The 21350-nt window shown below is 33.5% G+C and overlaps 1 protein-coding gene across 7 annotated transcripts in view; it reads left to right on the forward strand.

Annotated features, from left to right (window-relative positions):
* Positions 1–21350, forward strand: part of LOC115455753 (protein NDRG3) — a 106411-nt gene that overhangs the window by 19154 nt on the left and 65907 nt on the right. For all 7 annotated transcript variants that reach the window (XM_030184429.2, XM_030184427.2, XM_030184426.2 and 4 more), the window contains one exon: positions 5573–5751. In XM_030184429.2, coding sequence (XP_030040289.2) covers positions 5573–5751 — 179 coding nt within the window. The remainder of the gene's footprint in view (positions 1–5572; positions 5752–21350) is intronic.

Below are 21350 nucleotides of genomic sequence, written 5' to 3' on the forward strand. Positions count from 1 at the left end.
TGATTGTGGTAAATAAACATACTACATAATCTAAATGGGCACGTATCATAGTTACTCTTAAGATGCGTTGTTTTGTGTTTTGTTTCTAGTTCGCGAGATGTCTAAATTACAAGGCAATTAGTGTGTGACTAAGAATTTGGTCTCTAGTAGCCATAAGAATAATTTTAAATATTCGATTGATAAAGAACCAATAATTATTGTAAAATCGCGAAAATATGCCCTGTGAGTCGTGCTTGTTACAGTTGTTCACAAATAATAATTGAGAGTGGCGCTGTTGTAGCTGGCCGTCCTCCTGGCCAGTTGCCAAAGCTTTCGGTCGATCGTGCCCCCGCTTTCGGGCCGGTCGAAACCTGGGTAGGTAGGGTACCGTCTCGGGGGCCCCTCTTGCTGAAAACTCGCATTTAATGTTTCTTACATTCTCTGTAGTGACATCTTGAAAAAAAAAATATTTCTTGACAACCGTGCATGGAGGATGCCCATCAGTAAGAGCCCGTCCTGCCTATTTTAAGTTTGTATATCAATAAAAATTACACAAGAAATAGAATGTGTAACGTAATTCCAAATAAGCGAAAATCGTTACTTATTGTTACGAGGTATTTGTACAATTACATAATAAAATGTTCATCTTTATTTTGAGGTGACTTTATTCGTCGTAAAACATGATGGTTCAGCGATATTTCATTTCCCTGTGATCTAAATTAAATTATTATTTTTGCGTTCGAATTCAGATAGCTGTGGAATAGTTCTTTTTTAATTTTATTCTTCTATGAGAGAAACAAGGTGTTAATATAAAGTTAAAAGTAATTGACATGTAACACATCACACACATTATTTGGTTTGCACTTAGACAATTCCTTATAAAGATCAATATATATTTTTGTATGTACAATGTAATTATAATTTTTTAATAAATGTAGGCTATACCATCGAAGATATATCGTCGAACAACGTTTATTAGATAAAAAATGATATATATAATTTATTATTTTGGATCTATATTATGTTGTTTTATATTGATATGTTTAGGGAATGTTTTAAGGTTCAATGGGACCTAGGCTCGAAATGTACACTTTAGGAAACTGGTCACGTATTCCTAACTAGATGCATAAATGGATTTTTTTAATGACATATTGAATTTGGAAATAAGATTTGCAAAATAGTATTCTTTCATTGATGTTAATTTTCCGATTTGCAGCTGTGTACAAATTATAGCTCGACATTAAACTCTATTTTCATAGTCCTAGAATTATTGGATATTGTATTTTTACAAATTTTTATTGACTTCTTATAGTTAAATTCATGTCTCAACTACTTATCGGTTGATTGAAGTGCTAATGGGACTTGTAAATAACTAATAGTTTTCTCACTCCGCACGATTTATCCATCGTTGCAAGTGCCGCGGGACGACTCGCTTACAACTCGGCCCAACGTAATTAAAAGCTAGATAAGTGAATTCATTGAGTTACTCTCTATGGAATGTTTGCTCTAAATATCATTTCATCGACGTTGGACTTAGGTTCTTCCTGAAAGTAAATTTCGTTAATTAATTTAATATCTTTAAGGGCTTTGGCCGTTACCTCTTCGTGTTCGTCCTCAAAGTCTAGTAAAATTCTGTAATTCCGTTTATTATTAAAATATGATATATACAAGAAGTATAATATAGAAAATTGATATTGTTAGTATGATTTTGTTGGTCGTTGATTTTAATGTATGTTCGATAAAAAATACCCATCTCTTTCTGCTATTATGATATTGGATAATAGGTTTCACATAATGCCCTTCTATAAATTACTCATGTGATCTAGAGTTGAATATCGCTACCCGTACTTACGCGCTGTCCATACGTGTCGGCTAGAATATGTGGCTCGAGGTGTATTTATGCCAAATAGAGACATCACAAAACAAGGAATTTTACGATGTATTATAATTATTTTTACACAATTTATTAAGGCAACTTTTACTTTCGGTGGGACAGTAAACTTATAGTGAGAGCACAACACAGCAATGCACGGTGACTACAATCCATGGACTGTCCTTGCCAATGTTGAGAATTGAGACAATTTCTTATTACCATTGCCACATCTCTACTAATTTGTTTGCCTTCTCTGTAAAGTAGGCACAAATCTTTGCATAAATATGCTTACGTTACTTTAAGTGAATTATTTGCATTTTATGTAAATAACTTAAGATTTATATAGTTTATAAATGGCCCCCTCTCATACGCAGTGTATTTTCCAATACACACGTTGGGAACATAACAATTTCTTATTACCGAGAGTCAGAGAAATGCGCATAGTATAAGACTTTTATTCTTAAAATAATTCTACCAAATCACGCCGACGCGACGTCCGCATCGGCTAACTTGTAGACAAAGTTAGCAAATGGATGACATTCCTCCATGGAAAAGTATTATTGAATATTTGGAACTCCATGCCTTCCTATTCCGACGCTCGTATAATTTTTTTATGATGAAATGAAACGGGATGATGACGAATCCTCACTGGTTATTCAATTTTCCTTTGAAATAATTTTAAATTGAAAACTAAAATGACTTGGGAACTTAATAGAGCATAACTTTGGAATTCCTTATAATTTCCGGACCAGTGACCACTGAAACTGACAGGAGTGTCGTTTCAAGTCTGCGAGTGATTCGTCGGTTTTATTTTAATATAACTTACTTTGCCGACAGATTTTCTTCATCCACAAACGGCAAAAAATCGATGCACTCCAGTGTAAATTGTTCGAACAATTAATATTCAACGACTCTTCTCGTACTGATGAAATGGAATAATTATTTGTAACAGTGTGCGATATATCACAAGTATTGCGGTTCTTACGTGTTTAATGTCGTTTACTATTTATCAGAAGTATGGTTATCAACGAAAATACCCTAAATGTTGTTGTGTATTATGAATTTATTACTTAGTACCAGGTTTAAAATAAATACTCTCGAAAAAACAATCAAAATGGCAAATCTGCTACTAACGCTGGCGGACATGGCTAATATATTGAAATATTAGGAAAGCCCAATCAAATCCCAGTCAAAATAATTATAGGCTCATTAATTCTCGATTCCATGACCCTTTTTTAGAAAAGCGTCATGGAATCGAGAATTACATTTGACGGGCGGACATTTGAAATAGTCTTAAGATTTTTTTAAATACAAATGTTTGCTTTCACTACTTATAACCGCTTAAAATAAAGTTTTCTTTATACATTGACGTCAATAATTTTATATACATAGGATTTGTTTTTGCTGACTTTTTCTATTTGTATAATGTATTTCACTAGATTGTTTCAATAATCTTAACAAATATAAATCCATAAAATTAAACCCACTTGTCATTAACGTTTAATGTATTAACTATTCATATGATTCAGAAGTTTAATTTCATGAAAAACGTATTCTGTAACTACTTCTTGTATACTTAATACTTATATAAATATAAATAAATTTGCGTTAATAAAATGACCAATATGCTTAAACTTTTGTACCTGTGTGATGGGATACACTGTATAGTTTCGAAGGTTTAACGAAATTAGAGTGCGGGTCGATCACATGCCATGATTTTGTCACAATATCAAATAGTCCGCCGGGCGGACGGCTATCCTTTGTGTTTAAAACAGGGTTCGGCATGCCGGGGCAGGTACTTGAAGCTCAGACTTATCGCTTTGCTACTGTTCATTTATTGGTCAAATTTGTCCCAGTAGGATATAGCTTACACCTTTGATAATTATTTTGCTTTGTGAACGCGTTTAACGCCTAATGGCGGTGTTAACGTGGCTTTGAATTGTGGTTTGTTTTCGTTGCTTCATGCCTACTATTTTGGGCTTCCTATTATCTTCATTGAATACTGTTGCGCTAGTCTAATAAGCGATATTCCTAGAATTTTGATGTGTTGTGTTTTGCTTTAAATATAGATTGAATGCGTTGGTACGTGGTTCCATTTGCATGAAATATAATTTTAAAACCACGTGTGAATTGCGTGATATACATATATATATAAATAGAATTGAAAAAAAGAGGAAGGACATCCTCCTATTTGCTGTGCTTAGTATTCCCCAAGGCTTGTGCATTACGATTCACAAGTATGATAAGTTGAATGATGCAAAATTTATAGAGTATGGAATTTGTTGCCGATATGGCGATAGGGTCACCCCTTATCATGTCATAGGACGGAATACACACAGCGTAAAGTGGATGCACCAGTTGCGTCTCTACCTACCGCTTCGGGGATAAAAGTTATGAGTACGTCTATGTGTCTGTAAAATTGAAATTTCCCACTGGCGTGGCGCATGTCATCGATGCTTATTTTTGTCACAATTGGATTATCGTGGGATTCAATATTTAATGTTTACAATTGGAATACATGAGAATAAAATGAATATTATATCGTTACCGTGTATATTGCAAATAGTTTAAAATTTGTTAAATACTGCGTACTTGTATAATTATGTAAACAGTGCCGGCAGCCCGCCTGCATTCATATTATAGTTCGTTTTTAATAAATGTACCAATTATAAAAGTAGGTAAGTTAAACTGCGCTGTTATAAGAGTTAGTTAGGCGGTTACAATCTGGGTTGCGTCGGGCGCAACACTTGGAGCCTAATAAACTTTACAACTTCGAGAGGTCATTGTGCTGTATTTACGTTACCAACTTTTGTATTTCTTCAACAATTTTAAAACAAAACGTTTATAATTCCTATAATCTATTTAGTAATAAACTTTTCATATATTTATTTAGACTAGTGATCGTCCAGGGATCGAAATTCGCCCGCCGAGTTTAATCTATTAGTGTCACACATTATACATAATTTAATTTTTTGCACTCTATATGTACTTTAATTATGCCAAATCTCAAACTCCTCCGTGAGCGCAATGTGCTTAAAAAGGCGTTTTCTCTTCACGTAATATATGTATAAATGTTTGTCATTCAGTGAGATTATAATTATTTTCCATGTCCATTAAAATTCTCTGTGATAATTGTATTAATGTCTTCTCAATTTGACTACAAACTTTAACCATAAACGAAAGAGTATACGTTGTGTGAAACACTTGGAAGTTTGTTTAATGTTTTATTTTTTATACTTATAATGTAGTTTCATTTTTTTATTGCAATGGTTTTGATTTTTTTTTTAATTCTTTGAGTCTATGGCAATGCACATCACACTTATTAACTATCCATCAGGTTATCAAGTATTGTGAACACTGTGCGTCCACGTACTTTCAAGATCTATTTAGTTTTGCGTAGAGTTTATCTACACCGCTATAATAATCATTTTACAAAATCCACTAAAGATTTCATTCAACATATATTAGCATTCCTTACTAGGTTTTATGAGCTTCAAATACTGCAAGCAAAGGTAAATATGCACGAATATTGGTTTGAATATTCGAAGTTTCGACCCATTATAAACTTAGTTACTAGGATTTGTTAAGAAACTGGAAGAAGAAACTACATTTTCGTTGTTCACTTCTAAGTACCTATTGACATTTTTTACCGAGATGTCCTGCGCTATTAAATCTCTGGGTATTAATATGGCTATAGTATAGTATATAATTATTTGTCAGCATGGACGACATCGAACTGAGAAACATCCAGCTTCAGTTCCCGAGCGCGCGGCGGTTCAGCGGCGAGAGCGCGTGTGTCGAAGTGCGCGTGCGCACCGACCGCGGCGACATCCTTGTTGCCATTCAGGGCGACCGCAATAAACCGGCCATCATCACCTATCATGATCTCGGCCTGAACTGTGAGTATTAAATTTATTTTTATTCTCCATAAATGCAGGCAGTTTTGAAACAGGTTGTAGAAAAACAGTGAAATTTTAAATCCATTTACCTATTTAAGGTTCGGAAAAAAATTGCAATTCAAAAGTATCCCTAACGATTATTGTTTTTCTCTAAATCTACGAACACTGTAACAGTTATGGTCAATACAAAAATCTAAAAAGTCAATACAAATATTATTGTTAAAAATACGACAATAGACCTAATAATTCAGCTTCAATTATCAGTGACGGTAAGGTCGACTGTTACAAGAACATTACACTATAATGTTGCAAATTGCGGTCCTCTAATTTAACCACTCGAATTGGACAGTTGATCGTGTTACACTCTCTATAAATGATTTAATTCAAATAGTATCTAATGATAATTATTCTAATACCTTTTTTTAACGTAGCATAAGTGCAACTTTATTCATCTCCATGATATATAACGTATTTTTTTTTAATATGCTGGCGCACTTTGTGCGAGTTTGTTCAAATATTTGGTTCAACTTATAATTGAAACATTGCTATGTAGTAACAAATAAATTTCACATTAGTCATTTTCGAGACTGATTTCCTTGGTCGCCGATGTTTGCTAACACATTTATACTTATCTTATTATTTCTATCTTGAAGTAATGTTGATACTGATCATACGATGTCGATATCGTTAAATATTTTTTTCATAACGACTAAGTAATTTACTTATTACTCTTATGACTACAATAAGTGACTCCATTATTGCGATGTCATCTAATTTAAAAAATGCAACAACGTTAAAAAGATACATTCCTTTAGTACCCGCTCTAGTTTACATATTGCATAACACTGCTAAGCTTATCAACGTCAATATTATACCAAATAAATATGCTACATTTAACAGCTTTTTAGAGTAAAAATATAAGTCATTCAAAACAATGACTCTTAAACGCATCTTTATCGTGATAATCTCACGGAAATCAAAAACCTTATAAAGTAAAGTAAAACTTAAAGAATATATTATACTTTAAAAATTCTTCCGATGCCATTACGTCCAATAATAGAAGAAAAGCTGCCAGTGCCTGAAAGCTGAAATTTATCATAACACAATTCCGAAAGAAAATTGAGTACGACACACCTGTGAAAGTGCACTGCGATAGAAATTAAATTACTGCATACATTTCCTTTGTCCTACTAACGTCGTTGTCCGCACAGTGTTGCATTATCGCGACACCGAGTCGACGCCGGCGTCGCGCGCCCCGTGCGGTACGAGTTGTGACGTTGATGTACGCTACTCGGACACATTTTTATCAAGCTACACTCGTGGCTATTTCCGTAAAAGAAATCTAAACCCGATGAAATGAGTAATTTAAACCAGTATAGAAGAAAAATTATATTTATAATCCTTTTCTGAAATTAGTTGAATGGAAAATGAAATATGTTCATGACATGGTCGTGTTTGCATGTTTCAGTAATCCGAAAGTGCCAACTTATACGTCTCCGATATCCTATAACGACGAACTAGACATTGGCGTACCGGACATTACAGGTTATGATTATGCGTTTTGGTTTCTGTAATCTGTTTAATTTGAAATTACATTTGTTGAACATTATAATGAAGCTAATTATAAATATACAACTTGTGACTGGACTACGTTTTTAATATTCGCTGCAATGATTTATGGTTAATATGCGTGACACACGTACGAAAAGGACGCCACAATAACAGTTAGTTGTTTTGTACATTACAGTATTGTTAGCGGAATCTCCGTATAATTAAATTTAAATTACTTGTCTGTGTTTATAACATGACAGCAGTATTATATTGGTTCCTCTCGAAACAATCGCTAACTCATTTCCTGTCGTCAAACTACATGTAAGTCTAACATTTAACATAGTTCGATCTAATACACAAAGTTCGTTCTGTCTACCGAGATACCGATATTGTACCGACACAACTGTAAACACGATGATATCGACTTAAACCGTTATCAATCTGTGTAAATAAAATTTAAGTTATGTTAAATTATATGTATGTTTGTTATTACTTTCTTCTCGTTATTGGATCATAGATCTGGGCTAATACATGACACAGGCATTGTGAATGCAGGCATTCGTAAATAAAGTGTTAATACATTTAATATACTATTACAATATATCCAACATTGCAGACTAAGTTCCGCATAATGTATTGATGAATCTACCGACCGACTTCCTATAGCCCCGGGACAACTGGGGTAATTGAAAGTCGTCATTGTAAAAGCAAACCGCGCGCCCACCGGATTAGCTGCGCGAATGTCTAGCCTCCAGTTGTAATGAGACCTCTATTGATTTGTGTGCGTTCCGTTGCGTAATTTGCGTGTCGCTTCCAATTTTATACAACACGTTCCGATTTGGTATGGAACTAGATTTTTGTCAGTGTGTTCATTTGATGACGGTGGATTTTTATTGAAGGAAATCTTTATAAGGAGTTATGTGAAATATGATGAAATGGGATCTACCAAAGAGTATAAATATAAGCTACGCAAAAATTTTGTATCTACTGGAAAAGTGTCCGTTAAAGAGTATAAGTTTAAAACATACTTTTTTACAACTTAATGTAAGATAATATAGTCGTTGTCTCGCAAGTGTCCCTAAAGTAAACCGTCTTATAAGCTATAACATTCAAAATCTGTTCAGGTTGCAACTTTCGGTTTTCTACACGCTAGAGTTGAAACGAAATTGCATATATGAGAATAGAGCAATGACAGAGACAACCTATGATGCTGGAGGAAAAAATATAGAAAGATAGAAGAGTAATCCGAAATGAGTAGTTTATTATGAAAATTATTAAATCCATTTTACCGATCCAGTGCGCATTAATCTGCATATTGCAAGATTTCTTAGGAAATGACGGCAACCGTGTTAAAAGAAGTGGTGTATTTGGAGTATTGTAGTTAATTACAGGCAGTTGCTGTCTTTCATGTAGTCTCAAAATTCCACTGACGCGTATTGTTCATTATATTTGGGCTAAAGAAAAGGAAATAATTTATTAAGATAAATACAATAATATATTTATATACTGTGTTGATCGTAAAACAATACGATTAACATGTCAACAGTAAGTTAAAGATTAATTTTCTACATAAATATGCTGTTATTAATATCTGGTTCCACATGAAGCATTCAAATTAAAACCTCGCGGCCTTGTGCCGACGCTACATTTTTAGAGCACTTATATTAGTGCAATTTTATATTCCCCGCTCGTTTTTAATTTCGGACAAGCTGAATGAACGCCTTCATGTCTCAGATTCTTATTAGCCTTCTAAGCTGTCTCTATTTTTAAAATACAAAGCAGGTAATGCTTTTAAATACTGTTAAACTTTTATTTTAGATTCACTATTTTAAATTAATTAGTTTTATTCTCTAAATTAAGTACGAGTAATTCTGTATACGAGTTATTTATTTAATACATAATCACTATCTACTAATATTATGTAGTTGTCTATGATACTCTCTATCAATTTATCCCTATTCCTTAATATATCAAACACGTAATATCGTAAAATCCGAAATGTGCAACAGCATTGAATGTTGGGTAGCTATAAATCTTTTGTATGCACACTACGTCTAAGATTCTGACGTCCACCTACCAAAGGCTTAAAGGTAACGCTTTGAGGTTTAATACGACTAAAATCTTATGAGATTAAATATAAATTATCCCGGAATAGAGTACTATGGATTATTTATTAGAAGGAAAAACTTTTTTGTCCACTACATTCGGTTGTGTAATTGTAATTGTGATCATTTGTATGGAAAAGGGATCCGCCATTTGTAGGAATTATAGTTGAATTTGTATTACGTACATCGTTTTGTCTACATGACGAGAACTGACAACCCGCCGAAAAATTTTGTTCTTTTGTTGTTGTTTATGTATATAGATAATTCTGCATTTGCGCTCACGTATATTTGCTTTGAGCTACAAGAGTTTGCAACTAGTAAATTATTAAATAAAGCAGATTTTTCCTCAGCAGTCATTGCTCTAAATTCTATGAATGGTTATAATAATGCAGTAAAAATCTTTACCGGTTCAGTCACATAATATATTTAGCTAGTAGGCCACCCACAAATATAGTAAACTACGATAGTACCGTAACTAGGTCAACTGACTATCTAAACAATAAAGGTAAATCGTCGCCTATTTAGATTTTATTTCTGCGACGTTGTTAAACGGGAGTTTTAAAAATGTACCTAATAACTAGGTAGGTAAAGTAATGGTTCTTAACACGAGGAAGTATAAATGAAATATCTATAAAAATCAGTTATAGACATAGGAAAGTATCATCAATGTAGGCACATTACGTTACTTATTGCTTCCTTTAAATTGTATGTACTTAGTACTATTTATTTTAAGATTTAAAATTAATAACTTTATTACAATTAACCTGTTTTGTCAATTCTTTTGGTATTGGTGACTAATAAACACGTTTTACTCTTATTCATATTTTGTATAATGCGTAGCTACTTATGGTCTGGTCAACTTGTCTTGTCTTGTATGTAGTTTCTGTGAATAGTTCGATGTGTATTTAACAATGGCGAAGGGCGACATTTTCCAAAAGAGAACTGGACGCAACAAATAGGTACTACTGACATCCATAAATGTGGTTTGCAAATCATTCCGATGATAATTAGATTCTACATAAGTTACGAAAGGGAAGCCGATAGGAATCGGGTTGTACGGTCCCTTGGCCACTGTTGTATATCATATTCACATCGCACAATGAGTTTTGATTGTGTGATTGCCGCCAACAACTAACGAGATCGAAATCAAAGTAGTTGAAAGTTGGAACTAGTGTGAGGTCTATTGCGGACTGCGGTTCGGTTCAATTGCGGTTATTTCTTGTTATATACTAAATACATTTCTCCTTTTTATATACATCTAAGAGCAAAGCTAATAAGCACATTCAACAACACAGATAATTTGGAAAACTAAGTACTGCAATGCACAACAATATGCTGCTCGCCTTAAGTTTTGATGTTGAGTCTCAAACTGTGATTAAGCCCAGTAATTAAACTGACTATTGTGTCCTTCAAGCCGAGACATCATGCACTCAGTAATGTGCAGTATCGCTAATAATAATTATTGTCATTCATTGCCAGCGGGCGTGGTCTCGTCATTGACGATTGACAGGTGGTAATCGGTAATCGCTCTTCATGCGGCGCACGAACTATTTGGCTAACAAGCCTTTGCTGTGAATTCAATTTTCTTATTTAGTCAGTTATTACGTAATAGGGTGGTTTCCTGTGGTTGATTTTGTACATTAATTTATATGTAAAAGAAAACAATACGAATTAAAATTTCTCCTGGGATATCAATATCGAATTTGTTTAATAAACAAAAACATTTTTAAAAACATCTTAACTTAAATGCGCTATAAAGAAAAACATAACGTTTAAATTGAATCAGTCTTTGTTTTATAATATGTGGAGATAAAAGGTTATTACGGGATTTATTTTCATCAAGATCAAATTACATAATTATTGTATTATCTACACAAGATATTGTGAACAAAAGTGGGTGTGAAGTGGGTTTATTGCACTTGTGAGCTTATTGATCTTTTTCACGCACTTCTAACACCCGGTGACCTTACAGTTTGATTAAGTATTGTTAATAATGATAACGTACTGCATTATGCCTTTTGTTAAATAATAAAAATAAACAAATAATAATATAACTGTTATATAGATAACAGTTATATTATTATTTGTTTATTCATAGGAAGACGAAATCCGGACACAAAATATCTTGCACGAGCAAGGTCTTTAACTTGACCATAAGCTCATGGTACTAATTTTACGTCGAGGAAGTGGCAGGTATAACAGATAATTTCTTTTATTATTTTGGTATTAGTATAAAAATATTGAAGAATGTTGCCCGCGACTTTTCTAAGTGAATGGCCTTTCCCAATACAAAAATCTCCGAATTACTATAGCGATTTATAGCGCAACCTGGACGACACCTGGTCTATCTAGATTAGGTAAGTTCCATAGAAGATAATTCGTGATCTGAAATTGTCGATAGATGAATAGAATTTACTAGTTCCGAACGACATAGTTAATGGTTTGTTTTTAAAATGCACATTTAATTTTACCTAGTTTTTTCGGTAACTTGAAATATTCGATTTCGACTCAATGTAATACTCGAGTTTATGTCTAGTAATATTGTATAAACATTTCCAATCACTTCGCGTTTCAGGAAGGATATTCATCTGCGCTCTGTGATTGAATTTGGATATAATATTGCATCGGCATATCTAAAATATATTAGTTAAGGCTGTCCAGAACATCGTTATTTTATTAGTTTATGATGTTTGATATTAAATAAAGGCTCCTAGTGTTAGTGTTAGTTTCCCATTAAAGAATATCTGTAACATTTTATGATAATGCTTGCCCGCGTAAACGGATACGAGTTTTTTTTTGACAGATACTGGTTACTGCTTTCTAGATTACCACGGCAAATGTGCGTCCTGACGTGTTGTAATTTTTTTTTAATTTAACAGTATGTTATCGGCATGTTTCAATGTTATTTTTAAATATTTTTACATATAAATATTACAGTATTCGTTTATCACAAGCGCTGTATGAAAAGTCTGCTATCGAGGTTGGCCAACTTAGGCAATTCTATGCACAAACTTTAAATACTTGGAAAACAATTCATTTTAGCAACATCGTACGCTTCTTAATCAGATTTTCGATGGCCTAATCCATTGCAGACATTTCTTTTATTTGGCTTATCAATGGAAATTAAAGATGATTTTACCCAACTCACGAATAAGTTATTATTTATTTCTATAATATTGGCTCATTATAAACATAGCACGGATTATATATATTCATAATAAATAAATTAAACCGGTCAATAACAAAGATTTATTTATGTTTTAAGTTTTGCAGGCGTTGGAAGGCTAGTAGGTATCGTTTCTACAAAAGACTCTGCAGTCTCTCGTAACATACGATTAAAAGGTCTAGGACTTACTAGGGCTTATGGTGGCGTAGCAAGAGGTACACGACTTTAGTTCATAATGTAGATACCACAGGTGGCATCCAAACTCCAAAAGACACCGGCTAAAAAGTGTCTCTGCGCCGGTTCCGTTAACAATTAGATGGGATTAGTGTGTTTAGTCGATTGCGTTAAACCACTTCAATGTTGTATTTTATAAGTAATATCTTGTCTGACAAAAGTATTATACCTCTGTATCCGCATATTACTTGACAAATACCATTTGAATGCGCATATTATTTTTAGACGTCGCGTCGTGTCGGTTAGAGGTACTCGTACCGGTGTGCGAGCTGCGACGTTCTCCACAGAGCGACATTAGACGCGGTATTGCGTGTTACGTTACGATTGCTTATTTAGTGTGCCAATTAGCTAATTAATCTGAACCTATCTCGTGTGGCAAATCAATAATTTATTTGGCGAGCCCTAACTAATGTATTCTTATCCTACTCTTATAATATTACTTATCCCTTCAGTTGCTGAGAGCTCAAGCTGCATTGCATAATGCATGGTGTTCTGCATTTAAAAAAAAAACAAATGCGAAAAAACATTAAAATGCGGCTCCGAAAAACTTTTTCTCACAATGTATGAATAATTTCAATCCTTGTTCATTTGTTCTTGGAAAGTATTAAAATGGATGAGTGGTAACAAGTTGTTTTATTATTGTTCAACTTAATTATGCGACATTTGCCTACTAATACTACTAATTTGTGAACCTACTGGTTTTCTCTTTTTGATATAAAATTTCAATTTGGTAGCTTCATTTTTAGGGATGGTTCGGATTTTTATTTAGATTATCTGAGTTGATTTTATCAGGAAATGAGACATTTTAATTTATATTTCCAATACATAGTATAGTGTAGTAACTTTCTTGTCTATATTGTCTTCTTTAAAGAACATTGTGTGTAAAATTACTTCCCCACTAACTTCGTTACCATATTGAAAGCAGCATTGAATATGGAACATGATTGAGTTACGATGACGCGAATGATAACATCGTTCAATATGCAATACAAGCCAATATCGATGCAACGTGCCAAACCTGGTGCAGGGCGTTTGATGTGCCCCAGTCTCCGTGTCTGTAATTTTAAACACATGGAAATTGTCGTCAATTCTATATGTTATTACTCTAGTAATTCAATATTGTAGTGGCAACACGAACGGCGAACATTGTTTACACTATGACGAATATTACTCAATATATTAACGGTCCATCTTCACAGGGCCCCCGAGGTCGCCATGGACACGAACATCAATGTTTGATCGCTGATACAAAATTTAAATTTACTCGCAAAACAGAAATATCTACTGTCTACCACACCATCATCACTATATCTTTGGTATTATGATTCAATGATTTTGCTTTGCCGTTTTCTAATTTCCGTAGAATATAATTTAATCAAGTTATCGCAGTGTCAAATTTTTAATTAAAGGGATATGTCCGCCATGTCAAGTGACAGACAATCTTCTTATCACCCTATAACGGGCGTTGCTGAAAATGCCGACGGCTTCGAGATAGGAATTTCAATCTCATTTCCTTTAAAGAATTTTTCTAAAGTCCGGTTCGTGCCGCAGCCAAATTCGCATTGCTACATTACTTTTGTCTTAAAATTAATATTTATAAGTGTACGTATGCGGGAATCAGGGAAGAAAAGCGGGAAAGGAAATTACAATTATTAGTATGGTAAACAACGCAATGAGAGCGCGACAAATTATTTGTACACAATAATCATTATTATAATGCTGTAGGTCGGTACTACAGGGGTCTGTCAGGCGCGGCGTTTCTTTTTTCCAGCCTCAAGGGGCCTACTTTTATTTCACGAATATCCTCTTTTAAACTATTCTAATAGATCTGAATAAAAATAGAATGGAAGCAAAACTTGCTTAACGATATACAACTATTGACATTTTGGATGTGACCCGTACATCTGAGTTAAATATGCAGTGATAGCCAGACAAATGATAACACTACGACCAACACAATTCCCTACCTGTCAAGAACATCATGTTGATTGAATTTAATGATTCAGGTTTTTGCCAGGCGTTCCATTATTGCAAACTGTACTATGTTGAGCAGGTAAAAGACTATGCGCTTGGAAATAATGAAATACAAATGTGGTGTGACACGCAATGAAGCCTATAAAAAATTAATGTTTGTTTGCGTGACTAACTCAAATGTCGTCGGAACGTTACATCTATGATGCATCTATAATAATTATATAGATCTGTTATTTGAACCGTATAGCAGTATATATGTATTAGGAAAATAATTGGAGTACACAGCTTTGCTCAGTGTAACAAAATAATATACATTTTGTACAAGATGGGCTTGTTAAAACAGGTTTTTGGAAATATATTTGTATTGGTTGACATGCGCCTTTATGTTTCTTCATTCATTATTTACCCTCGTTAAATGCGTATTAGCTAGTGATTTAATTATAGTGTCGGGAAATACAACAATAGGATATTTATGGAAAAAATTTCCTCAAGCCTTTTAAATAGGCTTGAGGCACTGTTAGCTTCTTTCTAGGATATTTTTACCGGAATTTATTTGTATTTATGTATGTACTTATATTTATCTCAGTAATTTTATTTTTTGTTCGCTTATCTATTCTTTTACGAAAGTGTAATGAAATTAGGAATAAATAAATAATCGCGCGCTTCGCTTTGCTCGTGAGTGCACGCGACCTGAGCCCTCTATGTTGCATCGAATACACGTTAAACTATTGTACTATTACGTTTCCCTGAATTGGTATAATGGCACGCGGAGCAGTGCGTCTGCAATTACTTGCTTCTTTAATGTGTTAACCACTGGGTCCTAGCGAATTGAGTCACATTTCTCCGTGAAAAGCGAGTCATTCCAAGAACTACTTTTGGCTTTTTCCTACTTGCAAAATTTTGGTCAATCACGGGACTGATGTTGACGAAAATACTGTCTCAAAAATCTACTGTAAATGGGAATAAAAGCTTTGAAATAACTTTATGATTCCTAATGTTTATGCGAATGAAGTATAACTATTTTTTGCAGTTTATCACGGTTTTATAATTTTGTCCTGACGTTTTGAAGACCTTGGAGCCTTCATGGTTACGAGGGGACGGAAAAATTATAATATAAAAAACCACAATAAAATCTGAAAATTAGTTTTATTTCAATGATATAAGGTTTATACATAGATGAAAAAATGAGTGCAAATCCACTGCCATCCAATTTATTTCACCGTCGACATGTTTGCTTTTAATATTGGATGCAAAAACAATGAAGCTGGGCAGTGAACGAGTGTTCGTTAATCAGATATGCACACATTAAAGCCTGCAAACATACATACCACCAAGAACATTCAGTTGCTTTAATGTGCCTTATTATCCTAACACTATTGTATTACCAATTATCTTATCTTTGGCTTACCCAAAACTGGACACGATGTTCGATATTTATTTTTAATATCTGACTCAATGTGAATTAATGTTGGGAATTAAATCCCGTGCCGGTGTATTTGCAGATCCGACATTTAAAAGCAAAGGGAAAACAGAAAATAAATACTTAATCCACAGCAAAGTTTTATTGGTAATGAGAATGTCTTTTTGAATTAACTTTTTGCCTGTACTTTTATGCTGTGTAGATATTTTCTATTCGTATGAATGTATTTTTACAAATAAATATTCTATTCCATACTCAGTCTGGCCTTTATATTTTCAGACACTAGAATGTTTTTATTTTTCTCGGTCGCTCTTTACGGTGTCTTTACTGAAACCGTGTCTGATCGCGAGTCTAAATAGCGCTGACAGTCCTTAATTAATACCACCGATAACAGTTAATCAGCAAGTACAGTATTTTTACTCAATGGGTCATTTATTCCTAATATAACCCACACGAAATCACCTCCTCTTAATGCTATACATAATACAACACAATTTTTGAAAATTATCTTATCTAAATTGTAATAAATGTTTTAAAATATTAAATTGAAATTTTACTATTTGTTTATAAAAGGGAAGTTCTTTGGGTTTTTAAACGACTACAAAAGAGAGCAATATATATATAGGTATATTATATGGCCAAGGTGTAAATTGCCATCTAGTAATAAACAAAGGTAAAAAATAAATTTAAATTTGGCACGACTGTAAAAAATATTTATTGTGCTTAATGTGTACAAATAAACTTTAAATACACAAATTGGAAAGATTATATTGCTTTATTTTAATATTTTCTTATTAAACCGTATATATAAAGTTCAATTATGTTTTGAATTGGAGTGCTTTTTTTTATTGTAATGTTTTGCCCGCGTATATTTTGAAAAAGTGTCGAGTTTCTTCGTGGCACTGTGACCTCTTAAAGTTAGCAACGAGCAGCTGTCGACTGACGTTAATTTCAGAAGATTGAAGTTCCGACGTCCGGCTTGACGTAATTGTTCTTTAATTTCTATTGTAACAACGCTGACATTCATTTTGCTCTGGTGAACTATTATTCGGTTGGTCGTTAGTATCGAGTACAATTGTACCGAAATTCGATAAAATTGAGCCAAGCTTACTATCATTTCAACACCTTTAGGGTTAATTGCAGTCGTCATTTTATTTTCCCCGTTACCCAAATTCTGAATATTTCTATGTATATTATATTATGCACATTATGTCTTTGTTATCGGGAATTGGTTACGATTTTTTTTTTTATATTTAAACTAATTCGTTTTACATATAGCTAGCTACCTATATTTGAAAATGATAGAATTGAATTTAAAAAAGAAAACAATTAAATCCATATTGTAGAGTTGAGATTAGCTTCGTGTTTTGTAATTACGTAGCAAGGCTTTTTACCCGTTTATTGTACGTACGTAGCCACCACATAAAATATACACTAGTGTAATGATATTTGCTCATGCAAATTTGTAATTATCTTTTTAAAGTTATTTTTTTAATGCTTATGAGTTTTGCTGCAGTGTTTTTTAATGAAATTATGCACGATTTTTACATCGTGTAAATGTGTCACCGCATATTTAACAAAGTCCCTACAACGATCTAGGCCAGATCATACAAAAAGTACAATAGTTCGATCTGGAAATATTTGGACGAGGCCCATGTTCGACAGTGAACATCCTGCGGCTGATAATGATACAAGGAGTTTTAATTACCAAGTATATAACATTTGAGTCTACAAATACCGTCCAATCTAATCCAATTTATTTTGTTTGGCTGTATCGTTTATACGACAATTCAGCCAATGTCATGTTTGAAAAGCAGAAGACACACAAGTACATACAAATACCGTGATGATGGCCTTTCGTAAGTATCTATCAATTGCGACACCATACCAATTGTTTTGTGATATGCGCGCGAACATAAATTATGCAACCTAAATTGTTCTCAAATATCCGGACACTTATAGAGCCATACCATTAATATCATCATATTTAGTCAAATCGTATTATAATGCCGTTGTCGATACAAAAGTTTTAAAGGTTTCATGATTTTCAATCTTCGAAGATCGGCAATATAAATTTTGCCATCTTTTACCTGAACGTGATTTTGTGCTGAAAAGTGACTTATATAGCACTAGCAATTACAGATCGTTATAAATCCCAAGCAATCACAGTAAAACAAGTCGAGCTCAAGAGATTTTACGCGGAAACTTCGAAACGTTTCAGGTTTTCAGTGGATACTTTTGAAACATACATCGTAAAAAACGAGACTGAGGCGAGGCGGATTTTTTTTATAATAGCAAAGGTTTATATTTTAATCCTATAAAAAATTATATATCTGTATATATTTTAATAACGGATTAGTCGAAGAGGAATAACTCTGGAAATATCTACATAGTTCGAGAGCGTTAGGGAAACTTCGCGAGAGGAGTTACCATAGTAAATATACCATTCACAGTTGTAGATCTTGCAGATAGTACTGCATACTACATTTGAAGTTTCACACTGTTCACTCAGCTATATGTTCTGTATTCGGAGCAGTGGCTATTTGAAACTGGGTGCAAGTAAGTTTTTGTTTACATGGATAGGAGAAAGGTAATTCTTAGCGACGAAGTGAATCAAGAATGATCCCTGCGTAAAGCAAGCGTGTCATACTTGCAGGACATAAGTAACCTTGAACTAATGCTGCAGAATTAAATAGTCAGATAAAATATGAGTTTAGGTGTATAAGAATGGTCTCAATCAGTAGGTGACAAATAGTATGAAATAAAAATGTAAATAACTCCCGACATAATAATCCTTTAAAAGGTAAAAAAATAAAATATGTTTGTAAACCACGGTCCCAGGTTCGGTCCCTGACGCGAGAATACTTAGGTCAAGATATTACTGGGTGTTTATTATAAAGTTGCACGACAAAAAACACATTTTATTTATAACGTTTAGTTTTTTGTGTTGGGACTCCGGGAATAAATATCTAAATAGCGAAATATCTACCTCAAAATTATCTTCTGTTGTAATACTCATAGTTCTGGTAGACTGTTTCTGTTGTGTTATTTTGTTGGCTTCTAAGTTTTAAATGTAGTCGCGGTATGACGGTGCTATTGATTTGATAATACGGGAGAATGAGTTGGCGTTTTTTCTCTATTGATTGATGCGTAAGCAACCAGTTATTGAAACGTTTGCTGCTTTGCAGACGCGTATATGTTTAAAAAATGTTTACATATAGCAGACTATAAAGAACTTAAATATTCCTTAGCATATCATTTAGACAATTTTTTTTCTTTAAAATGAAATAATATGCTACATTCATCACGTAGGTTAACATAGTTGCACTTATGATAAGGGAGATGGGACTTTTTAATTATTACTTAAATTAAGTCGTTTATTTAAGTAAAAGACATTTAATATTGGACATAAAAAAGGTGAAAGAGTATAAAGTAAACAAACAAGCCAGCTCGGGTTGGCGGGAAAGAAGAAATAAAAAAGATGTAAATAATGTTAATAATGATAAAGGGTAGAATTCGTCGCCATCCTCACCGGTGAGGACGATAAAGGCACTAAGCTAGCTAACATACCAGTTCTTTCATTTGCTTACCTAAGCAATGACTACCCGAAGAAGGAAGGCAAAAGAAAAACCTCCGGGCTTTTTTGTCATCCATTATCCATTGAATCTTAAGTATTTTTTTCCAAGTCTTTTGTGAACAAAATTAATAACGTCTACTTATGTGCAAAAATCTACGAAAGCACCGAAGTGAATTGAACACGAAATGCGATCCTTTTCGATTAAATTTTCATTCGGAATTCGAACCACTACGTCCTGTAAATCCTTCGTCCAAACTTGTTACGTTGCTCTTTTTAGATCGCTTCTTTCACTCTTACAAGTAATTGCGAAAAGAGGAACAGGAAGGACGTAGTGCGCAGACATTTTCACGACATTGATGTCTACGAATTATGACATAAGATTCATATCTTAAAATATGTCGGGATCATGTACAGGTATAGTCATTTGATTTGGCACGTCGGAAACAAGAACGAGATATTCGGCTAGATTCGGTTTTGTAAAGCGTTATCTTTGTCTATCAATTACGTGATGTGCTGTCAGTCGCACTTCAACCATTGCAGAGTACAGACGCTTTCATTTACAAATATAAATATAGAGTTGTTAAAACCATTATTTCTATTTTTTTTTTGACATGGCATCCGAATCTAAGATTAAGAAAGGTAAGCCTTTGCATGGCCAGTCTCGTGAAATTGTTTATAACGTATAAAAGTATTTCCTGAATGAAGCTGAATTGTTTAAAAAGAGTAGTGACAGCAACTATTTCACAAAAATTCAAGACCGAGTTGCAGAAGCTACGGGAGTGTCAAGAAGGACTTTAAACCGAATTTTAATCGAGATTCGTAATGAAGATGAAACACCAACAACTTCACACAAATTTGGCACTCCAAAAAAGGGAAAAGCGAAAAAATAATATCTTTTACACCTCGATAGTTTTGATTATGACGTAATTAGAAAAATGATTTATGATTTTCATTTGCGGTTTCACGAGTTACCGACAGTAAAATCACTGAAATTAAAATTATTTGAAGCTATCGATTTTAGAGGATCTGAGAAAACATTGCGCAGAATTATTAGACAGATGGGTTTCAGTTTCAATTATTTTTTTTTTAATTTCAATTTCACTTTCTTTCATTAGAGAATAATAATACGTAATTACTTTTATTGATTTTGTAAATTCTCTAAATATAGGTGTTTTGGATAAAAACATATAAATAAATTGTTGTATAACAGTTTTGTATGGTTACATAATTCGGTTTTAATCTTTTATAATCACCATCTGTTTTAACTACTCTATATACATACCAAGCTGCCTGATCACTGTGCGACAAAGACAACGCTCTACAAAACCGAACCTAGCCGAATTTTGCTGAAAGTCTTATTCTTCTGCCCGATGTGCCATATCAAATGCCTGTACCTGTATGTGACTATCGATTGTATATATTTACAATTATTTATACAGCCAAGGCCCGCGACGAAAAAACATCGGGGGCTTAATCTATTTGCTGGATTTAATGAGAATACCTCATATTCTTTAGAATATTTTTTTTCTTGTTTCTAAGTGGGCGGTCTTCTGTGGCGTGGCTTTGAAAGTA

Source organism: Manduca sexta, chromosome 27, assembly GCF_014839805.1.
Source record: "Manduca sexta isolate Smith_Timp_Sample1 chromosome 27, JHU_Msex_v1.0, whole genome shotgun sequence".
Taxonomy (NCBI): Eukaryota; Metazoa; Arthropoda; class Insecta; order Lepidoptera; family Sphingidae; genus Manduca; species Manduca sexta.